Source organism: Staurois parvus, unplaced genomic scaffold (assembly GCF_062004578.1).
Source record: "Staurois parvus isolate SC_StPar_1 unplaced genomic scaffold, SC_StPar_1.0 ptg001510l, whole genome shotgun sequence".
NCBI classification, from domain to species: Eukaryota; Metazoa; Chordata; class Amphibia; order Anura; family Ranidae; genus Staurois; species Staurois parvus.
Genome location: NW_028319306.1, coordinates 525,570 through 551,192, shown reverse-complemented (window position 1 = coordinate 551,192; position 25,623 = coordinate 525,570). Strand labels below are relative to the sequence as shown.

Sequence of the window (25,623 nt, the reverse complement as noted above, 5' to 3'; positions counted from 1 at the left end):
AAGTTCACACTATCATATCCGGCCACGTTACGTTTTACTGCACCATCGGGGGATTCAAAATCTTTCATTCATCCTGAAGAAGCCCACCAATATTTGCAAGACCACCTAAGGGACGGGGATCCCACGGGTAGGAATAGTGGTCCCAGAGACCAACGCAGTCCTCGCAAAGACCCCCCCAAACGTCAACGCACTAATCTAGCGTCCTCCAAATCTCGCCCGCCCTGAAGGTCTGAGGAACCATCGGTCTCTTCACAACTTTTTCCAGCCTTACTCCTGATCCGTTTGGCTCAATTGGATGTGTTTTTTCAATTTTTTTTTTGTTTTTTCTTTTCATTTTCATCTTGGAAAGATTCCTCTTGCTATTTACTGATATATTATCACACTCCAATGTATGAGTCTATTGATTGTTCAGCACGAGTTTATTTTTTGTAATTTCTGATGTTGAGGTGTTTCCTCGTAATCACCTGTTTCATTGTTACTGTTTAATTTACCTACATGCCTGATTTTACTACTTCCTTACTCCTACATGTGCCTGATTCCATATTTCAGCGTTGCTGTGGATGGCGGGATGCTGGAGCCGTTGTTGGGAATAAGTTTGCGGGGCGCCCTTCCTCGCCTCAACAAATCGGCAATGGTCCCTGGGGCAGGTCCCTCCCCTGCCATTCCCGGTTACGCTGGTATTGGTGGAAACAGCATGCGGAATGACGTGAAGTCCTGTTCACTGCTCTGGTATATTGTATGTTTTGATTTTTTGTTGGGCTCAAATAGGGCCCTTGCTTCCCTCTCTGTCTTTTCTTCTCTTCTTTCTTATCTCTACTTCTTGGGAGAACTCCTTTGTCCTCTGAGACCAGATTCCAACCACCTCAATTTGCCCTACATAGCAGCGCCATCCGTTCCTCCATCTCTAATTGGTAAGATTCTTATCCTTTCACTATATATATTACAACAGTTAAAATGACACGTATATTTTCATGGAATGTTAAGGGCCTCAGATCTCCTCACAAACGCATGGCGATACTAAGACACTTGCGGCGTTTATGTGCGGATATAGCTTTGCTCCAAGAAACCCATCTTACCCAATCGGATTTTACCCGTATGCGTAAACTCTGGGTAGGCCAGATCTTTGGCTCCTCCTCCTTAAACAATAAAGCAGGGGTACTTATTCTTATACACAAACGGCTTAATCCTGAATTAATTTCCATGGACGCTGACACTGAGGGTCGTTTTATAGCAGTACATATTAAACTTGGATCCCAGGAGCTGGTTCTCTCCAACTTTTACGCACCCAACTCCCCGACGAGACAGGTTTTCCAAGCCCTCTCGACGCGGCTGGCGGCCTATATTCACAAGCCTCTCGTCATGGGAGGGGACTTTAACTCCGTTATGCAAGAGCAGGAGGATAAATCACAGAGTGTTGAACGTGGCCTTCGCTCCTCTCAGATTTCCCGTCAAACCACTACTTTACTTTGAAGCAATGCAAATTACAGATATATGGCGCTTAGCACATCCGGACGGCAAAGACTACACTTTCTATTCCCCTGTTCATCATTCTTTATCTAGAATCGATTACATTTTCTGTAACCCCGTACTACTGCAACATGTGGTATCATCTACTATACATGACATAGCCATATCGGATCACTCACCGATTTCTGTTACTATAAATTTTCTAGACCCTACGCCACATCCTAGGATATGGCGCTTTCCTTCGTTTCTGGCGAATAATCAGGAACTCTCCCAGCAATTAAAAGACACATGGTCAGACTTCCAAATTACTAATGCGGCCCACGTTTCCAACCCAAATTTGTTTTGGGATGCGGGGAAGGCGGTACTACGTGGTAAAATCATTGCCTTTACGTCCGCTTATAAAAAAAGAATTCTGCATAACTTTACTGAGGCTAGTAACCTTCTTAGACAGACACAAAGTGATATGGCAGAGTCCAATACGCAGGAAAACAGGAACGCTTGGGTGGATGCTAAAAACCAGTTTGACACATGGGCGGCAGCGCAGGAAACATTATACCATTCACATCTTGACTTACAATATCATAGGTTTGGTAATAAACCAGGCAAATTATTGGCGCGCCTATGTAGGAAGCCTTTCACCCCCACACAATTCACCTCTCTTAAAGACTCTCAGGGAGCACTTAAACAATCTCCGGAAGAGATCATATCTATTTTGGAAAGCTAGGAACAAGCACAATCCTTTCTGGACAGAGTAAGTCTACCTCAAATAGATCCAATAGCGCTGCAATCTCTAAATGCCCCTATATCACAAGCGGATATCTGTCTAGCTATTAGATCTTTAGACAATGGTAAGGCTCCAGGTCCGGATGGGTACACCTCTGAATTCTTTAAACTTATGGACAAAACCCTCTCTCCTACTCTACAGCTGGTTTATCAGTCCATCCTAGAGAGTGGGCTTTATCTCCCATCGGCTTCACAAGCCCATATTAAATTAATAGCAAAAAAAGGCAAAGACCCTTCGGATCCTGGATCTTACCGTCCCATTTCCCTCCTTAATCTAGATGCAAAGATCCTTTCTAAAATTATAGCTAACCGCTTGGCCATTATTTTACCCTCGCTTATTCACCCCTCTCAAGCGGGTTTTATAAAGGGACGATCGACCACGTCAAATATCCGCAAAGTGCTTTCAGTTTTGCATCAGGCTAAAATCAACCCACTACAGGATCTAGCAATTGTCTCTCTTGACGCTGAAAAAGCCTTTGATAATGTCAGTTTTCAATGGCTCAAACTAGTCCTTGCTAAATTTGGCTTTTCCGGTCCATTTACACAATTGATTCAGGCTATGTATGTTGCCCCTATGGCTCAGATAGTAGCAGCGGGAAAAATATCCAACCCTATTCTACTCTATAAGGGAACAAGGCAGGGGTGTTCATTATCCCCCCTGCTTTTCAATCTTGCACTAGAACCTTTAGCCCGTTTCCTGTTATTTCAATCACGCCTCCATGGTATTCAAATTGGTCAACAAGATCTCCGCATAGCCTTATTTGCTGACGATATATTTATATTCACCTCCAACCCAACTCTAGATTTACCTTATATCCAGACAGTTTTTGCAGAATTTCGGTGCTGCTCGGGTCTCCGTATAAATTTTGCGAAAAGTGAGGTTCTTCCCCTATATCATGCTCGGCTTCCTGATTGGGCCTGCAACTCTCTATTTAAAATTAATACTAACCATATTACTTATCTGGGTAATAAAATTGGGAAATTAGCCTCGTCCCTTTATTCTCTGAATTATTCGCCAGTGATCCAAAAAATTTTAGGAGAATTGGAAATGTGGAAAGACCTGCCGTTATCACTCATGGGCAGAGCCCATCTCTTCAAGATGACGACTTTTCCGAAGCTTTTATACCCTCTTCAAACTATCCCACTCCTGCTCAAACATACGGATATAGTCAAGTTAAACAAGGCGATCTCTAGTTTCCTATGGAGGGGGCGCCGCCCGCGCATAGCCATACATAAGTTGTTTCTCCCTAGATGTGAGGGCGGACTGGGCCTCCCCAATATTAGGCTTTATAATCTATCCTGCATTTTACGGGTGTGTATAGATTGGCTCTCCCGAGCGTCCGTGTTCTCCAATTACCAACTTGAGTCAGCCATGGTGAGCCCGTTCGATCTGTCAGCCCTTCTACACTCCAACTTTAACTCACTCCCGGAGCATCTTAAACATAATCCACTCATACGGGACACACTGTTCACGTGGAGGGAGGTCAGACGTAGACTAGGAGTTTCTCCCTGGATATCTCGTTTTCTTCCCATTCATCACAATCCTTCTTTCTCTGTCTCTCAACAACATGCAGCTTACGATTTATGGTACAACCAGGGACTTAGACTTGTTAGCCAATTATATGACTTTGCATCAGGATCTCCCCTTCCGTTCCAACAAATCCTTAGCTCATTTGAGTTGCCTTCTCATCATTTTTTGTACATTTTACAAATCAGGAATTTTGTGCAATCCATAGCTCAAAATAAACTTACTCGTTTCTGCACGGTGATAGAGGTCCTTGTTAGGAATCAGAAATATAACAAATCTGATATATATAGTCAATTGTCTATGCATTATGCAACACCGCTGGAATCCTCCACATCCATCAAATCGTGGATCCGAGACTTTGACAATGCCTTCACTGTGGAACAAATACTCGCAGGTTTTAACATGACCTGTGCATTTAACACAAACGAATTTTGGCGGGAGCAGCAGTTTAAAATTATGCATCACGCTTATATGCCCTGTCTGTACTCACGTTCAGACTCATCGATCTCTACGTGCCCGCTCTGTGGTCTATGTAAGCCGACACTTCACCACAGGTTCTGGAATTGCCCATCGATCTCTACCTTTTGGAACCAACTTTTGAACTTCATGCTCTTCATCACTACTCTCCCGTTACCTAGAGGCCCACTGCTGCTTCTTTTCGGCAACTTGGATGCTTCCGTGTCTGCTGCTACACACCAGCACATTGCTAGGCTCAGAGCCGCCAAACCGTGGCTGTCCACTTGTCTGATGGCTGCAAGAAGATCTATTCTAAAAAAATGGGTTTCCAACGGCCCGCCAACTATCTCGGATGTCAAATTGGAACTTAATTTCTTACTTCGCTTGGATCGGCTCAGCATCCATATCTCTCCATCTACATCAGGAGAGGAAAAGTTCAACCGCAAATGGGGTCAATATGTTTCAAGAACATTTCCTACTTCGGACTTCTAACCTAGCCCTAACTTAGCCTCTAGGCGATTCCTGATGCACGTGTTTTATTTGTCTTAGGGGGCAAATGACTGCTAAATTACCTTCTCTAAGTCTTCAAGAACCTTTACTCACCTACTTTGAATATCTGCCCTTTTTACGCCTTGGCTTCTGTTTTCTTATTCTCGCTGTCCTTCATAATCTCGCTTCACTGTTGACCCTTAATGAAGAGTCCCCGTAATAGCACACTTTCACATGTAATGTTGAGCTGCTTCCTATTATATTATATCATCATAGTAGCCTACTATTCTAACACTATATTATCTTAGTGTCCTAATCTCTATATTCTGGCCTGTTCTCTTGGTCTTCTGATCTCAGACCTCTGACTTCTGATCTCTGATCTTTGGTAACAAAATTCCTTGCCCTCCTTTTCTCCTTATTTTCTTTTCTGTCCGTATACTCTTTTCTGGGCTGGTTCTTGCAGCTCCTTGTTCTCCTTTCTTCACTGCTCTATCTCTACCTCCTGCTCTCATTTTGCATCTACTTCTTACCCATATACACGATGACCTTCCTCTTGGTCATTTGACAAATGGTCAACATGGCATACATTTGCGCATCTATAGGTTAATCATACAAATGAAGATATATACATGTACTTTTCTAAACCCTTGATACTCTATTCTTAAGCCCTTGTAACCTGTTACATCAGACGATGTCTCCTTCCTATAAGTAACTTTCTCCTTACTAAATTTCTCTGATGCCTCTTTGTTTCTCTTGGGGTTTTGACAATCTGTTTTCATGTACAATTATTATTCTTGATTCTTTCACCGGCTTCGACATGTTGCCAAGCTATGATTACTGCATAATTTCACCGTTGGTTAATGTGTGTATACAATAAAACCAAATAAAGTTTCTTTTAAAAAAAAAAGAACTTTCCTGTCTTTATGGGGGGAACAAATCAAATTAAAATCACCCCCAACAATCACATGCGAAGTGGAAAAAGAATCTAAGTCAGCGAGTGTTTGGGAAAGAAATTGCAATTGACCTGTATTAGGGGAGTATAAATTCAACAGAACAAGGGGAGTGTCACCAAGCATACATTCCAAAAAAATGAAGCAACCTTTTTGGTCAACTTTGGAGGAAACAACCCGAAGGGAGCAGTGCGACCCAATCAAGATTGCCACCCCAGCCTTCCCGGAAGGATCAAAGGCCGAATAGGCTTGGGGAAAAAATCTCGAGGCAAAACAAAAGGAGCCAGATGATTTAAAATCGGTCTCTTGGACAAAAATAATGTCTGCTCCTGAGGATCGAAATTCCCTCAAAGCCATCCACCGTTTTTGAATGGAGTTGAGGCCCTTGACATTATATGACAGAAACCTCAGAGCCATTATAAAATAACAAGGATTGAAGCAAATGTGTTAGCATAAAAAATGAATGAAATACCATCGATGTAATAGAATAAAAAACAAAAAACAGTAAAATAACACAGGAAGGTATAAACACAGAGATTGACATAAGTATCCGCAAGGATATAAACTTGGGAGCAACAATTTGGCCCAAGTCGTCTAGGCCTATGGCTAGACAGAATCGGGAACAGCACGACAACCAAGACATCAGAAATGTCGTCCTGCCCGGCCAGACAAAACAAAAGTGAAAAATGCACCCAACAATGGTTCGGCCGGACAGAAAAGAGAAACCTGTGAAAAAATTATGTAAAAAACCAGGAGGGAAGGATCGTCACCGGAAACACATCGGAAGGTCACCCCAGAGAATCTTCAGACAGGCGGATCGGTTGACCGAGGGTAACGTGGACGCTGTGGGGTACGTGAAAGTCTCTTCTGACCTCCGCGGACTGGAGTCCAGATCTTGTTGGGGGTGGCGGATGGACGAGACGGAGTTGGTGGCAGAGGGGACACATCCTATGACAAAGGTGGAAGTCCCAGGCGCTTTAAGAAGGAATCCGCCTCATGAAGATCACGGAGCACAACTTGGGAATTGTCCCTAGTTACGACCAGCCGGAAGGGAAACCCCCATCGATAAGGGACATGATGTTGTTGCAGGTGTGTGGTGATCGGCTTCAGGGCTCGTCGCTTGGCCAGGGTAATCGGGGACAGGTCGCAGAAGAGTTGGAGTCTGTCACCTTTAAATTCCAGAGATGAGTTGTGACGAACAGCTGATAATAAGGCTTCTTTGCTTTGAAAAAAGTGGATGCGAACTATGACGTCGCGTGGTCTGGTGCCCCTTCGACAGGTTTTGGGCCCAAGGAGCGATGAGCCCTGTCCATACACCATTCTGCTTCTGGAACCAAGGGAGTAGTTGTGGTAAAGAAGGATAGAAGGTGACGTTGTAATTGTGTATCAGCAATAGATTCGGACATACCGCGTATACGGATATTTTGGCGCCGTTCCGTTTTCTAGATCCTTTGCTGGAGCTGCATTTGGGACATGGAATGCTTCAAATATGCGTTATTCTCTTCCAGAACATGAACGTATTGCACCAAATCATCAAACTCATTTTCCAATTTATCCGTGCGATCTCCGATTTGAGTTATTTCCCCTCTGAGATCCAATGCCAGATTTCCAATTTCAGCAGATATGTATGCAGTAATATTGCGTAAAAAATTTTGCAACTTGTCATCTAACGCTGAAATTGTGAAGGAAGGAGACGGAATGGTCTGCTGAGATATCTGGGTGGAGGGATGATGATTCCCTGGTGCAGAGTATTCCACTGCAACCCAGTTATATGCTGGGGATCAGAGTCCTCCATCTGGGGCTGGATCAGGGCAGCAGCAGGCATGGAAGCTGGGTGCAGTACCCTCCGTGACCACCGGGGGGCCGAGATCTCTCCCTGGGTTCCTGGCCATACTGGAGGCCGGGGATTGCGGCCTGGATAGGAACCGCCGTAGCGGCGAGGGCCGCGAATCCTGTGGCTGCGGGGAGGGGGGCTTCCAGCGCCCTATCTTCCCCATAAAGGTCTCTCTCTGATGCCGGACCGGGTGACAGGTGTGACTCACCCTATTTTAGGTATGAGGCAGTGGCGTGTGTCGGGTGAGTCCGTGATGGCCGGGAATGAGCGGAGCTCAGCTAAAACACAGCCGCCATCGTCCCTGGCCACGCATGCGCCCCATGAACGCCCCTTAAAAGCCTGAAGGTGCTCATTGGAATTTTGGCCCCTGTATGTGGCTAGGCTGCCACACTTTGTTTACATCTTTCTTTCCTACAAAGAGAGAAAGATACAATGTATAATATAATATATCCTCTATGTATACAATATCTTTCTTTCCATTCAGAAGAAAAAGAAAACACATGGGTGGGCTGCACAGTGACTGACCACTATGATAGCCAATCAGAGGCTATTACAGCAACCAGGTGACCAAAAATCGGGAGTCCCAGGTCTCAATTGTTAGACTCAGGGCTCTTTGATGGGAGCGCGCTGTGCCACACACTTCCAGCACAAAGACAGGTACGCATATATGCAGCCTCACGAATAAAGTACCCATGAGGCAGGAAAGGGGTTAATAAATATCTGTACTAAGGTGTATTATGTAGTTGGGGGGGGGGGGGGATGTTTGTACTGCCCTGGCATTTTAGCACCTCAAGAAATGTGATAGGCAAAGTAAAATTTGCATAAATTCCAATATACACTGCTCAAAAAAATGACAGGAACACTTTGAAAACACATCAGATCTCAATGGGGAAAATATGCTGGATATCTGTACTGATATGGACTGGGTAATGTGTTAGGAAGGCAAGGATGCCCCATCGTTTGATGGAAATTAAAATGATCAACCTACAGAGGATTGAATTCAAAGACGCCCAGAAAATCAAAGTGAAAAAATAATGCAGCAGGCTAGTCCATTTTGCTGAAATTTCATTTTGGCAACTCAAAATGGTACTCAGTACTTTGTATGACCCCCACGTGCTTATATTCATGCCTGACAATGTCAGGGCATGCTCCTAATGAGACAACGGATGGTGTCCTGGGGTATTTCCTCCCAGATCTGGACCAGGGCATCACTGAACTCCTGGACAGTCTGAGGTGCAATCTGGCGACCTCGGATGGACTGAAACATGATATCCCAGAGGTGTTCTATTGAATTTAGGTCAGGTGAGCGTGGGGGCCATTCAATGGTATCAATTCCTTCATCCTGCAGGAACCGCCTACATACTCTCGGCACATGAGGCTGGGGATTGTCATGTACTAGGAGGAACCCAGGACCCACTTCACCAGGGTAGGGTCTGACAATGGTTCTAAGGATTTCTTCCCGATACCTATTGGCAGTCAGGGTGCTATTGTCTAGCCTGTAGAGGTCTGTCCCTCCATGGATTTGCCTCCCTAGGCCATCACTGACCCACCACCAAAATGATCATGCTGAACGATGTTATAGGCAGCATAATGTTCTCCACAGCTTCTCTAGGCCCTTTCATATCTGTCACATGTTCCCAGGGTGAACCTGTTCTCGTCTGTGAAAAACACAGGGCGCCAGCGGCAGATTTGCCAATTCTGGTGTTCAATGGCACATGCCAATCAAGCTCTATGGTGCCGGACAGTGAGCACAGGGCCCACTAGTAATTTTGTAGGGCTCTGGCAGTGCTCATCCTGTTCCTCCTTGCACAAAGTTCCAGATACCGGTCCTGCTGATGGGTTAAGGACCTTCTACGGCCCTGTCCAGCTCTCCTAGAGTAACTGCCTGTCTCCTGGAATCTCCTCCATGCTTTTGAGACTGTGCTGGGAGACACAGCAAACCTTATGGCAGTGGCACATATTGATGTGCCATCCTGGAGGAGTTGGACTGCCTGTGCAACCTCTGTAGGGTTCAGGTATCGCCTCATGCTACCAGTAGTGACACTGACCATAACCAAATGCAAAATCAGTCAAAAACAGTCAGAAAAGATGAGCAGGGAAAACAATGTCAGTGGCCTCCACCTGTAAAACCATTCCTGTTTTGGGGATTGTCTCATTGTTGCCCATCTAGTACACCTGTTAACTTCCTTAACACCAAAGCAGCTTAAACTGATTACCAACCCCCTCTGCTACTTAACTGACCAGATCAATATTCCAGGAGTTTAATTCACTTAATGATATACCGTATTTTCCGGAGTATAAGACGACTTTTTGACCCTTGAAAATCTTCTCAAAAGTCGGGGGTCGTCTTATACGCCGGTACACGTCAGGGGGCACTTTTTAGGGGGGCGGCGCGGTACTTCCGACGGAAGGGACACCAAGTACAGAGGTGGGCAGAGGGCTGCAGTCTCTTACCTGGCTCCCACGACGATCCATCCAGGAAGTGCTGCTCCTTCAGTCACTCCGGCCACTCCCTCACTCCTGCCGCTCGGCACCGCCTCCTCGTCGGTGATTGGCCGCCAGAACTGTAGCTCAGGAAAGGCACACAGGTGGCCAATCACGGGCGAGGAGGTGGAGCCGAGCGGACCCACGAAAATCGAGTGAGGGTAAGTGTGCAGTGCAGAGGTGCTGCTGCAACCACATATGCTGGCTGCAGCAGTACCATACTAGAACAGTAGTCAGCAAGTGTCATTGGTGTCAGTGGGAGGAATAGTGCCCCATCATTGGTGTCACTGATACTAATGATGGGGCACTATTCCTCCCACTGACACCAATGATGGGACACTATTCCTCCCACTGACACCAATGATGGGGCACTATTCCTCCCACTGACACCAACGATAGGGCACTATTCCTCCCCCCACTGACAACAACGATGGGGCACTATTCCTCCCCCCACTGACGGAGTACTATTCCTCCCATTGACACCAATGATGGGGCACTATTACTCCCACTGACACCAATGATGGGGCGCTATTCCTCCCACTGACACCAATGATGGGGCGCTATTCCTTCCACTGACACCAATGATGGGGCGCTATTCCTCCCACTGACACCAATGATGGGGCGCTATTCCTCCCACTGACACCAATGATGGGGCGCTATTCCTTCCACTGACACCAATGATGGGGCGCTATTCCTCCCACTGACACCAATGATGGGGCGCTATTCCTCCCACTGACACCAATGAAGGGGCACGATTCTTCCCACTGATACCAATGATGGGGTGCTATTCCTCCCACTGACACCAATGATGAGGCATGATTCGTTGCTCTGACACCAATGATGGGGCACGATTCCTCCCACTGACACCAATGATGGGGCGCTATTCCTCCCACGGACACCAATGATGGGGTGCTATTCCTGCCACTGACACTAATGATGGGGCACTATTCCTCCCACTGACACCAATGGTGGGGCACTCTTCCTCCCACTGACACCAATGATGGGGCACTATTCCTCCCACGGACACCAATGATGGGGCACTATTCCTCCCACTGACACTAATGATGGGACACTATTCCTCACACACTGACACTAATGATGGGGCACCATCATTGGTGTCAATGGGAGGAATAGTGCCACATCATTGGTGTCAGTGGGAGGAATAGTGCCCCATCATTGGTGTCAGTGGGAGGAATAGTGCCCCATCATTGGTGTCAGAGCGAGGAAGCGTGCCCCATCATTGGAATACCATACCATATTGAAATCAAATCTGATGTTTTTTAATTTTTGGTGTGCGTTGGAAGAGGGGTAGTCTTATACGGCGAGTATAGGCCAAACCCTATATTTTAACAGGAAAAGTAGGGGGTCGTCTTATACGCCCAGTCGTCTTATACGCCGGAAAATACGGTACTCGGATTAAAAAGTGTTCCTTTAATTTTTTTGAGCAGAGTATACATCATAGTTTGTAGACGCTATAACTTTCACACAAACCAATTATTACATATTATTACATATATTGGGTTTTTGTTTTACCAAAGACATGTAGCATTTTGGCCTACATTTATGACTAACTTTGAGTTTACTATATATATTTTTATAACCGAAAGTAAAAAATATAGTTTGTTTTCAAAATTTTTATTTTTTTTTTTTTTTTTAATCACAAAAAAATAAAAAAACCCATTGGTGATCAAATACAACCAAAAGAAAGCTCTATTTGTGTGAAAAAAGGATATAAATTTTGTTTGGGTACAGCATTGCATGACCGCGCAATTACCAGTTGAAATAGCGCAGTGCTGAATAGCAAAAAAATGGCCTGATCATTAAAGAGGGTAAATCTTCAGGAGGGCAAGTGGTTAAAGGAATATAAAGAAACATTTTATTTTTTTTAAATGAAAACACACAGACAATTTGCTTTTTCATTATTTTGCTTTATTCATGTCATGTTTTTGTTACCTTTACTGTAGTTTATGACACTTTTGCACATATTTATAAGGAACACTATTATTCAGTACTGCGCGGCACTATTGCATATGTTTTGTAATGCTTGTATCTTGTGGGAACACGAGTGTGAGCAGCAGTACCTTAATTTAACTTGAGCCATAGTTTTGTTCTTTTTTTTCTTTTTCTGGGAGAACCTATTGTCAAACCCATAGGAGTAATTATGCTCTGAATAGTTTAGTTGTAAACAGCACTTTAGGGTGTACACACGGGTTGGTAATGGTTTTGGTAGGTTGTGCTGAGGTTTTTCCTGCCTTATTAACTGTGTGAATGAGTTCTTAGGATTCATTACACGCGAGGTGTGAACAGAGGTAGTGGCTTGGGATGTACGTATGCCATGGTTGAGATACTATGCTTCGCAGCTATGGCAGAAATTATACCCCTGTTTAACAAGACCCATTCAAGTAAATAGCGCAACTCTGCAACTGCCTCGCAACCACGTGCAATGTTCATGTACACGTACATGGTTACAGCACGCTAGTGCAGGGTTAAAGCAGGCAGTGCGGAGGCAATATATCTCATCACCGCCTGTCAAATGTTCTCTGAAGAGTGATCCAAATATTGACCGCTCTTCAGGGAGCAAACCCTTAATTTCTCATTATTTTTTAAAAGTTTTTAATAATTTTATTTATTTTTACTTTTCTATATTTTTTAGAAATTTTTTAACAGCCCAGTTGAGGGTTTGGTGAAATATCAGGGGTCTAAACAGGCCCACTTTTGAGCAGAGAAAAGAAATCATATAAAATTTATCAGTGTCTCAGTTGCACTGGACAGTGAATAAATGGGAAGTGCTCTGTGTTGAGCAGCTTGCGGTTCATTCACAAGTTGAAGCACAGTAAACACAGTATACTCTACTTCAGTAATAAATGGACACAGAGGGGGGCTAAGACAGCAGAGGGATGAGGGCACAGATACATGAATGGATCGCCCAGCAGTCAGGGCCGGTGCAAGGATTTTTGTCTACTTGGGTGAAGGTACATTTTACCATCACCCCCAACAACCTGGCACTAAAAGTGGCTGTCTAAACAGACTTATGCTGGTTCCAGCCCTGCTGACAGCTGTCCGCAAATAGCTGCACCCAGTGAACCTTTACACTGCAATGACAGATTGTGGGGAGCCGCATCTATTTACGGCTGTTTACATAGTCAGCTATTATCTGCGTTGATTGCGGCTGTGCACATAATTCATAGCTGTGCAAACAGTCACAATTAGCTTCAGCCACTAACTCTCTGTCATTGCAGTGTACAGGCTTGCCAGCCATTGCTATCCCATATGGCTGTCAATCCCAGCCACAGGGATCAGTAGATTTTTGCTGCAGGGATTCACATTGTAGCTATACCTCCATGGAAATGCAGCCTAAAGCAGATTTAAACTTAATTTTCATCAAAAGTGTGATAGGGCAGCAGTGTAGAAGTACAACTGGGAGAAAGACTATGGTCACCCTATAACATGGAGTGCTTCACAGGACCTTTATGGCAGGATCACCTAGCATTATTTTCATGAAAGCTGCAGAATTATAACTGTTGAGAATTAATTTTGAAATGCCATTAGTGTTAACGATAATAGTTCATGATACACAGGGCTTTCTCCCAGCACAGGGACCCACCTGCCTTGTCCCACATTGAATTCTTCATCGGGGTGTCCCTCCTAGGTTCCGGACTGGATCACAGCAGGAATTCTGCTCTTCCTGCAGACATAACACACACATGGACCCTGAATAGCTTAGACCAGTCTGGAGGACTCATCTCCTTTCCTCCTCCTCCCAACACTTTGCACAGTGACACTCTGAGCAGGAATGCCTCTGAAAGTTACAGACACAGGAAGTACCATAGAGTTCACCTGTCTGCCCCCTCCCAGGTTGAGGTGTATACCGGGGCACAGGTTCTCACTGCCCTGTATTAATGAGTAAAGCGCGCCAACTGCTGAGGACAGGGTGTGGTGCACTCCCCCCAGGGTCATCAGGGAACATGATCAGTGTGGACAATCCGGACCGCAGCAAGGATTTTTTCATGCACAGACACAGGTAAAGGTGCATGCCCCTTTCCCTCCATCCCAGTGCCCTAAGGTGGATGCTCAAGTTGCCTTTCTGCTGGCGCTGGCCCTGCCTGCAGTGCAGCTGGAGGGAGAGGAAGAGAAGCTGGCAGTGCTGCAGGGAGACATAAACATGGTACAATAACGCAATACCATCCCTCCTGCTCGGCAGGTGCTGGGCCCTCCTTTTTAATGGAATAGGGCCCAATACAAGAGGGTCAGCTGTACTGCCTTATCAGTGGCCCTGGTCTAGGAAGAGAGGAAGGAGAGCCTCTGGTTTTCGATATAAAGGAAATGTTTTACTGTATGACAGAATTTAGCCCCACCACAGAAAGAAGAACACATTAAATCCACAGATTGTGAGGACACTCTTCTATGAATAAACAATGCTAACAATCCACTCCAACCTTCAGCATTTCTTAAGTGTTTGGTCCAGATTTTAAAAGCTGTCCCATGATTGGGGAAGGAAGGACTACATGGTATGAATTAGGACACCTAAATGTAAAATATGTCCCTGCTACTAAATAACTAAATATTAAAAACCTCTAAATTAATAACAAACAAAGGTGTTTTGTAGCTCAAGACTGAGATAGAACATTTCTGAAAAAGTTAAACCTATTGCACAGTCCATCATCCAGTAGGAATTTCAGATATAAACACTGCAGTTTTAATTCTAGATTTAATAATCTATTGGTTCACACTTCAGTGGTAAAGCGGCAGACTGGCAAACCTGCAATAAGAAATGGAAACCTCGCACAGATACGGGCCTACAATGAGAAACAGATAATGTTCACAAGAGACTGGCACCTTCCTAGTAAATTACTGTTGGCCACGTTGATTGGTTGGATCCATCTGGTTTAGCTCAGATTGGTCCAGTAACTCAAAGTCATCAGCTTCTGCATCAGTGTCCATTTCAGAGCTCGAGTTTCTCTGATATGTTTTGGGCCTTGTGTTTTCCAAAAAACTTGAGGCTTGCTGAGTGACTCCTACCAATGCCATTTGTATCATCCCTCTTGTAACTAGGTTGGTAAGGTTGTCTTTGATATGCTGGGCACCAAGCGCTAGTGGTACTTCAGACTCCGATGACTCCTGCTCATCGTACAGCTGGTCAGAGGACATATGAGGATGGTTGGTAGAAAGAGGCAGCCCAATGCTAGTATCATCTTCATCATCTATTCCCACGGTCTCTGGATTGATGGAAGGGAAATCAGGGAGATCTCGAGCAAAAGATTCTTCTGGATCACTGTGGCGGTCCAGATCTATACAGAGTAAAATATCAATGAGTCAAACATATACAGTCTACTGGATTTGCAAATCATATATCTAGAAAAGCTTCTGCTACAGGGGGCTGGTATTTTGTTTTATTTGCTAGTGTCCAAACCTCCTGTAGGAGGAAGTTTATCCCAACTATCTAAGACTTCTTGGGTGAATTAATTGGTAAGAAATTTTTTTTTATCTTTTTAACAAAAAAGTGCTCTCTACTACACCAGTGGTAGGCAACCTTTCAGAGGTTGGGGTCTACTTGGACAACATGAAGGGGGGGGGGGTTTCTAGGCTGTGCCCCCTCACCCCATCTACAGTAGTGTCCTCCGTCCCCCTTTACATCACTCCCCACTATAGTGTCCTGTACCCCCAATGCAGTGTTCTCTATCCCCTTTTCATCACCCCACTGTAGTGTCCTCTGCCCCCCTCCCCCCACAGTAGTGTCCTGTACCTCCAATGCTGTGTCCATTGCCCCCCTCCACCCACAGTAGTATCCTGTACCCCCCAAACCAGTGTCTTCTGCCCCCCTTTACATCACCATCCCCCAAACTGTGTAGTGTTCTCTGCCCCCCACAAAGTGTCCTCTGCTTCCCCATCTCCCAAAGCCCCTGCAATCAGTGTACAGATATCAGTGTTATATATAGGTAATAGCACTCAACGTATAGAGATGAGTGTTATAAATACACTGAATGCTATTCCCAATATATATCAGTAATATAGCATGCCGCACTCCTCAGGGCTGATCATCAGGTGGATTAGGCTCATGTGTGGGCATCTGGTCTGACAGAAGCTAGCCGTTAGTACAGCTTCTGCCGATTGGCTACTAATCAGCGCTCTGAGCCAATGGCTGATAGCACTGGCCAGTAAGATTAAACCTTATGGACTAAGACTGGGATGCCATTAAAATTCATGCGCTTGTAAAGGCAGATGTCCCAATAATTTTGGAAATATAGTGTATTTGCGTGTGTGAATATGTTTACGCATTGGTATACATTAAACAATAGATAAAATATTTCACGTTTATGTATATTTTGATATCCCTGAGATTAGAACAGTTCACCTTCTGATCCTTCTGTTAGTGGCGTCTGGCCCCGGGATAAATTGAATGTTCCATTTTCTGTGTAGGAAACATCTGCATCCGAATGCTCAGAGTCAGAAATAGTGAGTTCTTTTGCAACTGCAGAGTCATCCAGCTGTGGAAGAAATTCGCATTAGGTGAGTATGCAGGCAGAAAGCTGTAAGATTTTCATCTGCATGGCTATTTAAGCCCCAAGCTGCTCTCTTCAGAGTGTGTACAGGGCTGAGGACTCTCTCCCCCCCACCTCGACATGACAGTACTGGGTCACCACCACTAAGCACCAACAGTGTAAATGCGCAAATCATGTGTTTCTTCCTACTCAGAAGTATCTGGTAATTGTGCCACTTTGAAGAGAGCATCCCTTGTCAGGTTTTTACTGCCATTTGCGGTCACGTTAGAGATATTTGACCTCTCTTCCTATCCTCTTAATGTTATCCCAAGCAGGAAGTGAGAACTCCCTAACAGCAACAAAACAGAAATAAAATAGTATTTTTTTGTACATACTATAAAGTTCTTTCCTTGGTGTTCATTAACAACACAGGGTTCTGAAACAATTGGGTTATACTGCTGCCTACTAGCAAAACAAAAGACAACTAGCGAAAAAAAAAAAGTGGCCAGCCTGAAATAAGTGTCCCAATCCAAGCATGCTTCGTTTTTTGGAAAAGTAGTATTATGAATAAATCACAAACACAGAGGGGTGGGAATTGTGCCCCATAACCTCTTTGCGCCGACGTTACGCATACAGTTGTGTTCAAAATAATAGCAGTGTGTTGAAAAAAGTGAATAAAGCTCAAAATCCTTTTAATAACTTTTATTTCCATACACACAAATGCATTGGGAACACTACACATTCTATTCCAAATCAAAACACGAAGATAAATATATCAAACTTGTGTTGTTCCTCTAAAACAAATTGAAGACAAGTGAATATTAGACTGTTCAAAAAAAATAGCAGTGTTTTACATTCACTATATAAACTGAAAAATGTTTGAAGATTTTGCTTTCCTTTGAATGACTTAATGAATATTTCGTTGTATAAGCACTGTTTCTGAGAACTGCTGAACATCTGTGTTGCATGGAGTCAACCAACTTCTGGCACCTGTGAACAGGTATTCCAGCCCAGGATGATTGGACTACATTCCACAGTCCTTCTCTATTTCTTGGTTTTTCCTCAGAAACTGCATTTTTGATGTCACCCCACAAGTTTTCTATTGGATTAAGATCCGGGGATTGGGCTTGCCACTCCATAACGTCAATCTTGTTGGTCTGGAACCAAGATGTTGCACGTTTACTGGTGTGTTTGGGGTCGTTGTCTTGTTGGAACACCCATTTCAAGGGCATTTCCTCTTCAGCATAAGGCAGCATGACCTCTTCAAGTATTCTGATGTATTCAAACTGATCCATGATCCCTGGTATGCGATAAATAGGCCCAACACCATAGTATGAGAAACCTCCCCATATCATGATGTTTGCGCAACCATGCTTCACTGTCTTCACAGTGTACTGTGGCTTGAATTCAGTGTTTGGGGGTCATCTGACAAACTGTCTCCGGCCACTAGACCCAAAAAGAACAATTTTACTTTCATCAGTCCACAAAATGTTGCGCCATTTCTCTTTAGGCCAGTCAATTTGCTCTTTGGCAAATTGTAACCTCTTTAGCACATCTTTTTTTCAACAGTGGGACTTTGCGGGGGCTTCTTGCAGATAGCTTGGCTTCACATAGGCGTCTTCTAATTGTAACAGTACTCACAGGTAACTTTAGACCTTTCCTTGCCATTTTGGCTATTCCTCTATCCATTCGAATGGTAGTTTTTCGCTTTCTTCCATGTCTTTCAGGTTTTGGTTGCCATTTTAAAGCATTTGCAATCATTTTAGCTGAGCAGCCTATAATGTTCTGCACTTCTTTATATGTTTTCCCCTCTCCAATCAACTTTTTAATCAAGGTACGCTGTTCTTCTGAACAATGTCTGGAACAACCTTTTCCTCAGACAACATTTGCAGCCTTCCTTCCTTAAATAAGGGCAATAATTGCCACCTGTTTTTCAAAGAATGAATGACCTCACTAATAGAACGCCACACTGCTATTATTTTGAACATGCCCCTTTCAATTAGTGATTCAATTACACAGAATCAGCAGCATGCATGTCATGACTGTTGGGTCTGTTGGATTTCGATTACTCTACTACACCTGCTAGTAAATTATTTGCCATGTAGAAATATAATTTCCACCAAAAACCGTGATTGACCAGGTTAGTGATGTCTGACTGCTATTATTTTGAACACAACTGTATATACTGCCTCTCGGTGGGTGGGCTTGAACGCCGAGCGGCTGCATATATGCGGCAGTATGTAAATAACTCTGTGCAGAGAGTACATGCCCTACATGCTTCCAGCACAAACACTGGGTAGCAATTGGGAACTTTCCGATCACGTGACCGCTGTTACAGCCAATCACAGCAGGCACATGACCTAAATGCCCTCCTCTGCACATTTAAAAGCTCTTAGAGGGTCAGGAGGTGGTGGTGGGAAGGGGTTAATGAACTCCAAGAAACTGAATTTAAGGTAAATAGAAAAAAATTTGAACTTTGAATGACAAGTAAAATTCCATATTCTGGAGTAAAGTACAGAACGGCAATTTATAGGGCCATGGGATACATGCCTCTACCTTCAGGTGACAGCACACTGGCAAAAGCTTTACTGGGAATGCCCCCAGTGCACCCTCATATAACACCACTCACTCCATTTGGTTTTATAGCAAGCAATAAGGAGAAACAGAGGACAGATGGGAGTGACCTTTGCCTTGTACTGTACTCCAAGATATTGATTTACTAGTAAATCAAAATCCCCATTATCTTAATCGTACAGTACAAGACAGCAAGTTAGACCATGGGACATTCCCAAGCAATAAGCTGACGTTTGGTAACAACAACATAGTAAACAGGCCCACAAAAAGAAGGGTCAGTGGATCCAAACACTCAGGTGACCGTTTGCAGCTCCTTATGTTGGTCATAAGCAGAGGGCTCAACTATCACTAAGTAAAAACTATGAAGATTAGGTGATGGCCTTGCAAACGGAAAATGGCCACTATAGGATCGTGAAAGAACTGGGACACCTTTGGGTGCCCCAAGGAGAGTAGTAATGCAATGCAGTGAACAGTGGGTGTGGCCAAATTGTTAGCAGTGGGAGGGGCTTAAAAGGGAATGGATAAATAAAACTAAAGCATTCTTGTACCCATAAAATATGCTTAGATTATTAAAACAAATGTCACTGTAAAAAAATGAACTTGGCCTACCTTAAAAGTGGACAGTGTCAGCCAGTAGAGAAGTGTACAAGGTCAGTAGGGCAGTGGACAGTGTGTACACAGTATCAGTAGGGCAGTGGATGGTAGCAGTAGGGCAGTAGATGGTGTCAGTGTTTTAAATGTTTTTTTTTACAATTGTATTTTTAATGATTTTTTTTTTTACAATTTTTTTAGGAGCTCCATTAGGGGACTTTGGTGAAATATTGAGGTTTTAGACAGACTCCTAATATCTCACTTTTGAGACAGAGAAAGGGACTGATGACAGATTCTCCAGTCCCTTTCTCTGCAGCCCGACCTGCAATGGACAGCGAATGAATGGGAATTGCTCTGTGCTGAACGGTTTCCTGTTCATTCACAAATTGAAGCATAGTAAACACAGAGTACTATGCTTCAGTTATGAATGAACACAGTGAGTGATCAGTATAGAGCCTAAGTGTAGTACACCCACAAAATACAAAGACTACCTCCACCTTTAGCTTGATCACTAGGGGGTGAAACATGTCTGTCATTTGTGGCCAAGGGAGGAAAAATAGCCAGTATTTGTGGTTAGCTGGAGAAAACAAAGGCCAGTATCAGTAGGGAGAAAAAAAAATGCTCTGCAAAGGTGGTCAACAGAAGCAAAAATCCTTCATTTGGGAGGCGCTGTCCCAAGTGGAGGGAGAAGGGATGCATGCTTTGTGGAGGGAGGGCACTGGTGTCTGTGGAGGAAAAAGAGGGTAGGGGACAGACATTGGTAATCTTCGCAAAAAGGGAAGGGGGAACTGCTGCTCTGAAGAGGGAAAAGGGAACACAAACTCTGTGTATAGAGAGGGTAGGGAGCACTGATGATCAGCAGAGGAAGAGGGGCACTGATGATCTGCAGAGGGTGGGAGACACTGGTGCTCTGCAGATGGAGAGGGAGGCACTGATGCTCTGTGCAGGGAGAGGGAACAGGGGGGACCACTGGTGCTTTGTAGAGAGAGAGGGAGGCACTGCTGCTCAGTAGAGGGAAATGGGGGCACTGCTGCTCGGTACAAGAAAAGGGGAAGGGGCATTGCAGCGCTGTGGAGGGAGGGGTCAATGGCACTATGCAGAGGGGGCAATGATGATCTGCGGAGGGAGGGGGGGCACTGAGGGTGCTAGAGGCTGAAACAGGAAATAAGACCGATTTTAGGGATGCTGGATCTTCTTTAAGGTAGGATTAGGCAGGAAGCTTACTATGTATAATTAAATGGAGTTTTCACAAATGACCCTACTAGAAGAGCTAGAAGAGCAGGTAATTGTATGACCAAAGCAGCATGTTCAGGTGAGAAAGGAACAGTTACAGCACTCTTCCATGGCTTCCCTGCCATGATATAGCACTTATCACTGATATCCACATATATATGTGGATATACCAAACAATACTCACTTCTCACTATTGGATGGGAGGGCTGAGAAGCAGCAGTGTGTCCAGTTCAGGTTATGCACACAGAAACACAGAGCTCAGGAGCAGAGCAAGGGAGGAGAGTGGCTACAGCACACAAGCTCAGCATAGCAACCACTGTGCATAGATTACAAGTGATAAGAGGCCAGCCAGGATTAATATCAGAATGCCGCTGAGAAAAAGAGTAGGTTGATAACCTAATGATGCAGTATTCTGGATGCTGGACACCTACTTGGATCTGGGGAATGCCAGGACCTTGTTCAGTTTATGGTACAGTACTGCAGATTCCGGAACCGCTGGGTGGTATTGTGGCACCCCTCTCATTTCAGATGCCTCCCCTGCCCCCCCCCCCCCAGTTTCGGCCCTGTTTGTATTCTCCCACAATGCATCACATTCTATGAACGGAAGAGGAGGAGCAGATGAATGATGGGATCCCTACCACCTATTTATAGAATACTATGAAACAAGACAGCAATGAAATCAACTTTTTATTAATTTATTTTTTTTGGCAAACCTGTGGCAAGCATAACCCTTTTGCTGCTGGACTAAATAATCACACCTTGATACATTACTTAATTCCTCCCCTGAAAACAATATGCATTTTCTGAAAAAAGGAGATTTTGAGAAAACCAATGGTATCTTAATTTATTTTTTTACATTTGTACACATTTTATCAAATCTATATTTTCAGCAAAAAATACATTAATTTTAGAACACAAAATCACAATAAAATGTTTTTGTAAAATATAAGGATGATTAAATGTCAAATAAATATACAGTGCTGTGAAAGTATTTGCCCCCTTCCTGATTTTTTATTTTTTCCATATTTGTCACACTTAAATTATTCAAATCATCGAACAAATTTTAATATTACGCAAAGATAACCCAAGTAGATACAAAATGCAGTTTTTAAATGATGATTTAATTTATTAAGGGGAAAAAGCTTCCAAACCTGCCTGGCCTTATGTGGAAAACTAATTGCCCCCCCTTTTTTTTTGCCAAATCATGAATGAATGATGATTAACTACATTTTTTGGAAAGCAGAGGTAACTACCGTATTTTTCGCTCCATAAGATGCACCTGACCATAAGACGCGCCTAGGTTTTAGAGGAGAAAAACAAGAAAAAAAATATTCTGAAACCCTGGACTGCAGACACAATAAAGGGGATGACCAGAGACTGCAGACACAGTACAGGGGATGACCAGAGACTGCAGACATAGTACAGGAGCTGGCCAGAGACTGCGGACACAGGACAGGGGATGACCAGAGACTGCAGACATAGTACAGGAGCTGGCCAGAGACTGCGGACACAGTACAGGAGATGACCAGAGACTGCGGACACAGTACAGGGGATGACCAGAGACTGCGGACACAGTACAGGGGATGACCAGAGACTGCGGACACAGGACAGGGGATGACCAGAGACTGCGGACACAGGACAGGGGATGACCAGAGACTGCGGACACAGGACAGGGGATGACCAGAGACTGCGGACACAGGACAGGGGATGACCAGAGACTGCGGACACAGGACAGGGGATGACCAGAGACTGCGGACATAGTACAGGAGCTGGCTAGAGACTGCAGACACAGTACAGGGAATGACCAGAGACTGCGGACACAGTACAGGAGATGACCAGAGACTGCGGACACAGTACAGGGGATGACCAGAGACTGCGGACACAGGACAGGGGATGACCAGAGACTGCGGACACAGGACAGGGGATGACCAGAGACTGCGGACATAGTACAGGAGCTGGCCAGAGACTACTGACACAGTACAGGGGATGACCAGAGACTGCGGACACAGGACAGGGGATGACCAGAGACTGCGGACACAGGACAGGGGATGACCAGAGACTGCGGACATAGTACAGGAGCTGGCCAGAGACTGCGGACACAGTACAGGAGATGACCAGAGACTGTGGACACAGTACAGGGGATGACCAGAGACTGCGGACACAGGACAGGGGATGACCAGAGACTGCGGACACAGGACAGGGGATGACCAGAGACTGCGGACACAGGACAGGGGATGACCAGGGACTGCGGACACAGTACAGGGGATGACCAGAGACTGCGGACACAGTACAGGGGATGGCCAGAGACTGCGGACACAGTACAGGAGATGGCCAGAGACTGCGGACACAGTACAGGGATTGACCAGAGACTTCGGACACAGTACAGGGAATGACCAGAGACTGCGGACACAGTACAGGGGATGACCAGAGACTGCGGACATAGTACAGGGGATGACCAGAGACTGTGGACATAGTACAGGAGATGACCAGAGACTGCGGACATAGTACAGGGAATGACCAGAGACTGCGGGCATAGTACAGGGAATGACCAGAGACTGTGGACATAGTACAGAAGACCAGAGACTGCAGACAGTAAAGGAGATTACCAGAGACTGCGGACCTTTGGGGAAGGAGGGGGAACGGGTACCTGAATTTGACAGGTACCCGCTCCCACTTCCGCGGAATTGTCCTTCCCTCTTCTTTCCGCGGCGGCTTCTGTGACAGCCGGGTGCCCACTGCGCATGCGCGAGAAGCGCTTTTTGAATGGCCCGGAGCCTTCTGGGACCTGTCATGTGTCCCAGAAGACACCAGACCATTCACAAAGCACAGGGCTTCTCGCGCATGCGCAGTGGGCACCCGGCTGTCACAGAAGCCGCCGCAGGAAGACTGTGCAGCGCTGGAGCGAGAAACAGGTAAGGTCCTGCAGGAGAGAAGAGCTGAGCGGCCGGCCCGATATTCTGACATGGTGGCGGCAGAAATACCGGACCGGCTGCTTTACATTCGCTCTATAAGACGCACTGACATTTTCCCCCCTTTTTTGTGGGGAAAAAAGTGCGTCTTATGGAGCGAAAAATACGGTACTTTGCCCTCCTGAGGAATTACCCCCCTTCTTTTTGCTACTCGGTGCTGCACTAATTCAACTGATAATTGTGCGGTCATGCAATGCTGCACCCAAACAAAATTCACGTCCTTTTTTCACACAAATAGAGCTTTCTTTCGGTGGTATTTGATCACCTGTGCGCTTTTTATTTTTCACGCTATAAACAAAAAAAGACCAAAAAGTTTGAAGAAAAACTATATTTTTTACTTTCAGCTCTAAAAAATATATAGTAAACTCAAAGTTAGTTATAAATTTAGGCCAACATGTATTCTGCTACATGGTTTTGGTAAAAAAAATCCCAATAAGTGTATATTGATTGCTTTGTGTGAAAGTTATAGCGTCTACAAACTATGGTATAGATACTGCAATTTACGCCATTTTTTTTGCTATACAGCGCTGCACTAGTTTAACTGACAATTGCGCGGTCATGCAATACGGTACATAAATAAAATTTATGTAATTTTTTTACACAAATAGAGCTTTCTTTTGGTGGTATTTAATCACCTGTGCACTTTTTATTTTTGGCGCTATAACCAGAAAAAGTTATAGTTACAAACTATGGTATAGATAATGGAATTTACACAGCTTTTACTTTCTGGCTGCCCATCACATTTCTTGAGGTGCTAAAATACCAGGATAGTACAAACACCCTCAAATGACTTTTTGGAAAGTAGACACCCTAAGCTACCTGCTGAGAGGCACGGAAGATTTATTTTTTTTCCACAAGTTTCTGGAAAATGACAAAAACATTTTTTTTTTTTTACACGAAGTTGTCATTTAAATTATTTATTTCTCGCACAAGCCATGGGTATATGTGGAATTACACCCCAAAATACATTCTGCTACTTCTATCGAGTATGGGGATACCACGCGTGTGAGACTTTTTGGGAGCCTAGCCACATACAGGAGCCTGAAATCCAATGACCACTTTGAAAGCCTGAAGGTGTGTAACTTCCTCATTACACATCACAGTTTTGAAGGCCCTGACATGCCAGGATAGCACCAAACACCCCCAAATGACCCTTTCTGGAAAGTAGACACCCCAAGGAATTTAAAAAGAGGCATGGTGAGTATTTTTAAGATCTCATTTTTTCTCACAAGGTCTTGAAATATAAAAAAAGAATAGAAAAAATATGTTTTTGTTTTTTTTCTTCATTTTCCAAAAACTTGTGGCAACAAATGAGATCTGCAAAATACTTACCAAGCTTTTTATCAAATTCCTTGGGGTGTCTACTTTCCAAAAAGGGGTTATTTGGGGGGGGGGTTATGTGCTATCCTGGCATTTCAGGGCCTCTGAAACTGTGATAGGTAGTCTGGAAGTTTAATGAGGAAATAAAGCCCTTTAAAAGCCTGAAGGTGCTCATTGGATTTTGGGATCCTGTACTTGGCTAGACTGCCAAAACGTCTCTCACATGTGGTACCCCCATACTCTGAAGAAGTAGCAGAATGTATTTTGGGGAGTAATTCCACATATACCCATGGCATATGTGAGCAGTAAATCATTTAAGTGATAATTTTGTGTAAAATTTTCATTTTCCAAAAACTTGAGGTAAAAAAATAAATTCTTCTATTGATTCAACATACCTTTCAGCAAATAGTTTGGGGTGTCTACTTTCCAAAAAGGGGTCGTTTTGGGGGGTGGGGGCATTCTATGC

The 25,623-nt window shown here is 44.5% G+C and overlaps 1 protein-coding gene across 2 annotated transcripts in view; it reads right to left on the bottom strand.

The window, feature by feature from the left end:
• Positions 1-11,898: 11,898 nt before the first annotated feature.
• The window catches only part of RETREG3 (reticulophagy regulator family member 3), a 213,646-nt gene continuing 199,921 nt past the window's right edge, over positions 11,899-25,623 (bottom strand). For both annotated transcript variants that reach the window (XM_089662649.1, XM_089662650.1), the window contains exons 9-10: positions 16,344-16,476; positions 11,899-15,279 (exon numbers count right to left, since the gene is read on the bottom strand). In XM_089662649.1, coding sequence (XP_089518775.1) covers positions 14,840-15,279; positions 16,344-16,476 — 573 coding nt within the window. In that variant the 3' untranslated portion in view covers positions 11,899-14,839. The remainder of the gene's footprint in view (positions 15,280-16,343; positions 16,477-25,623) is intronic.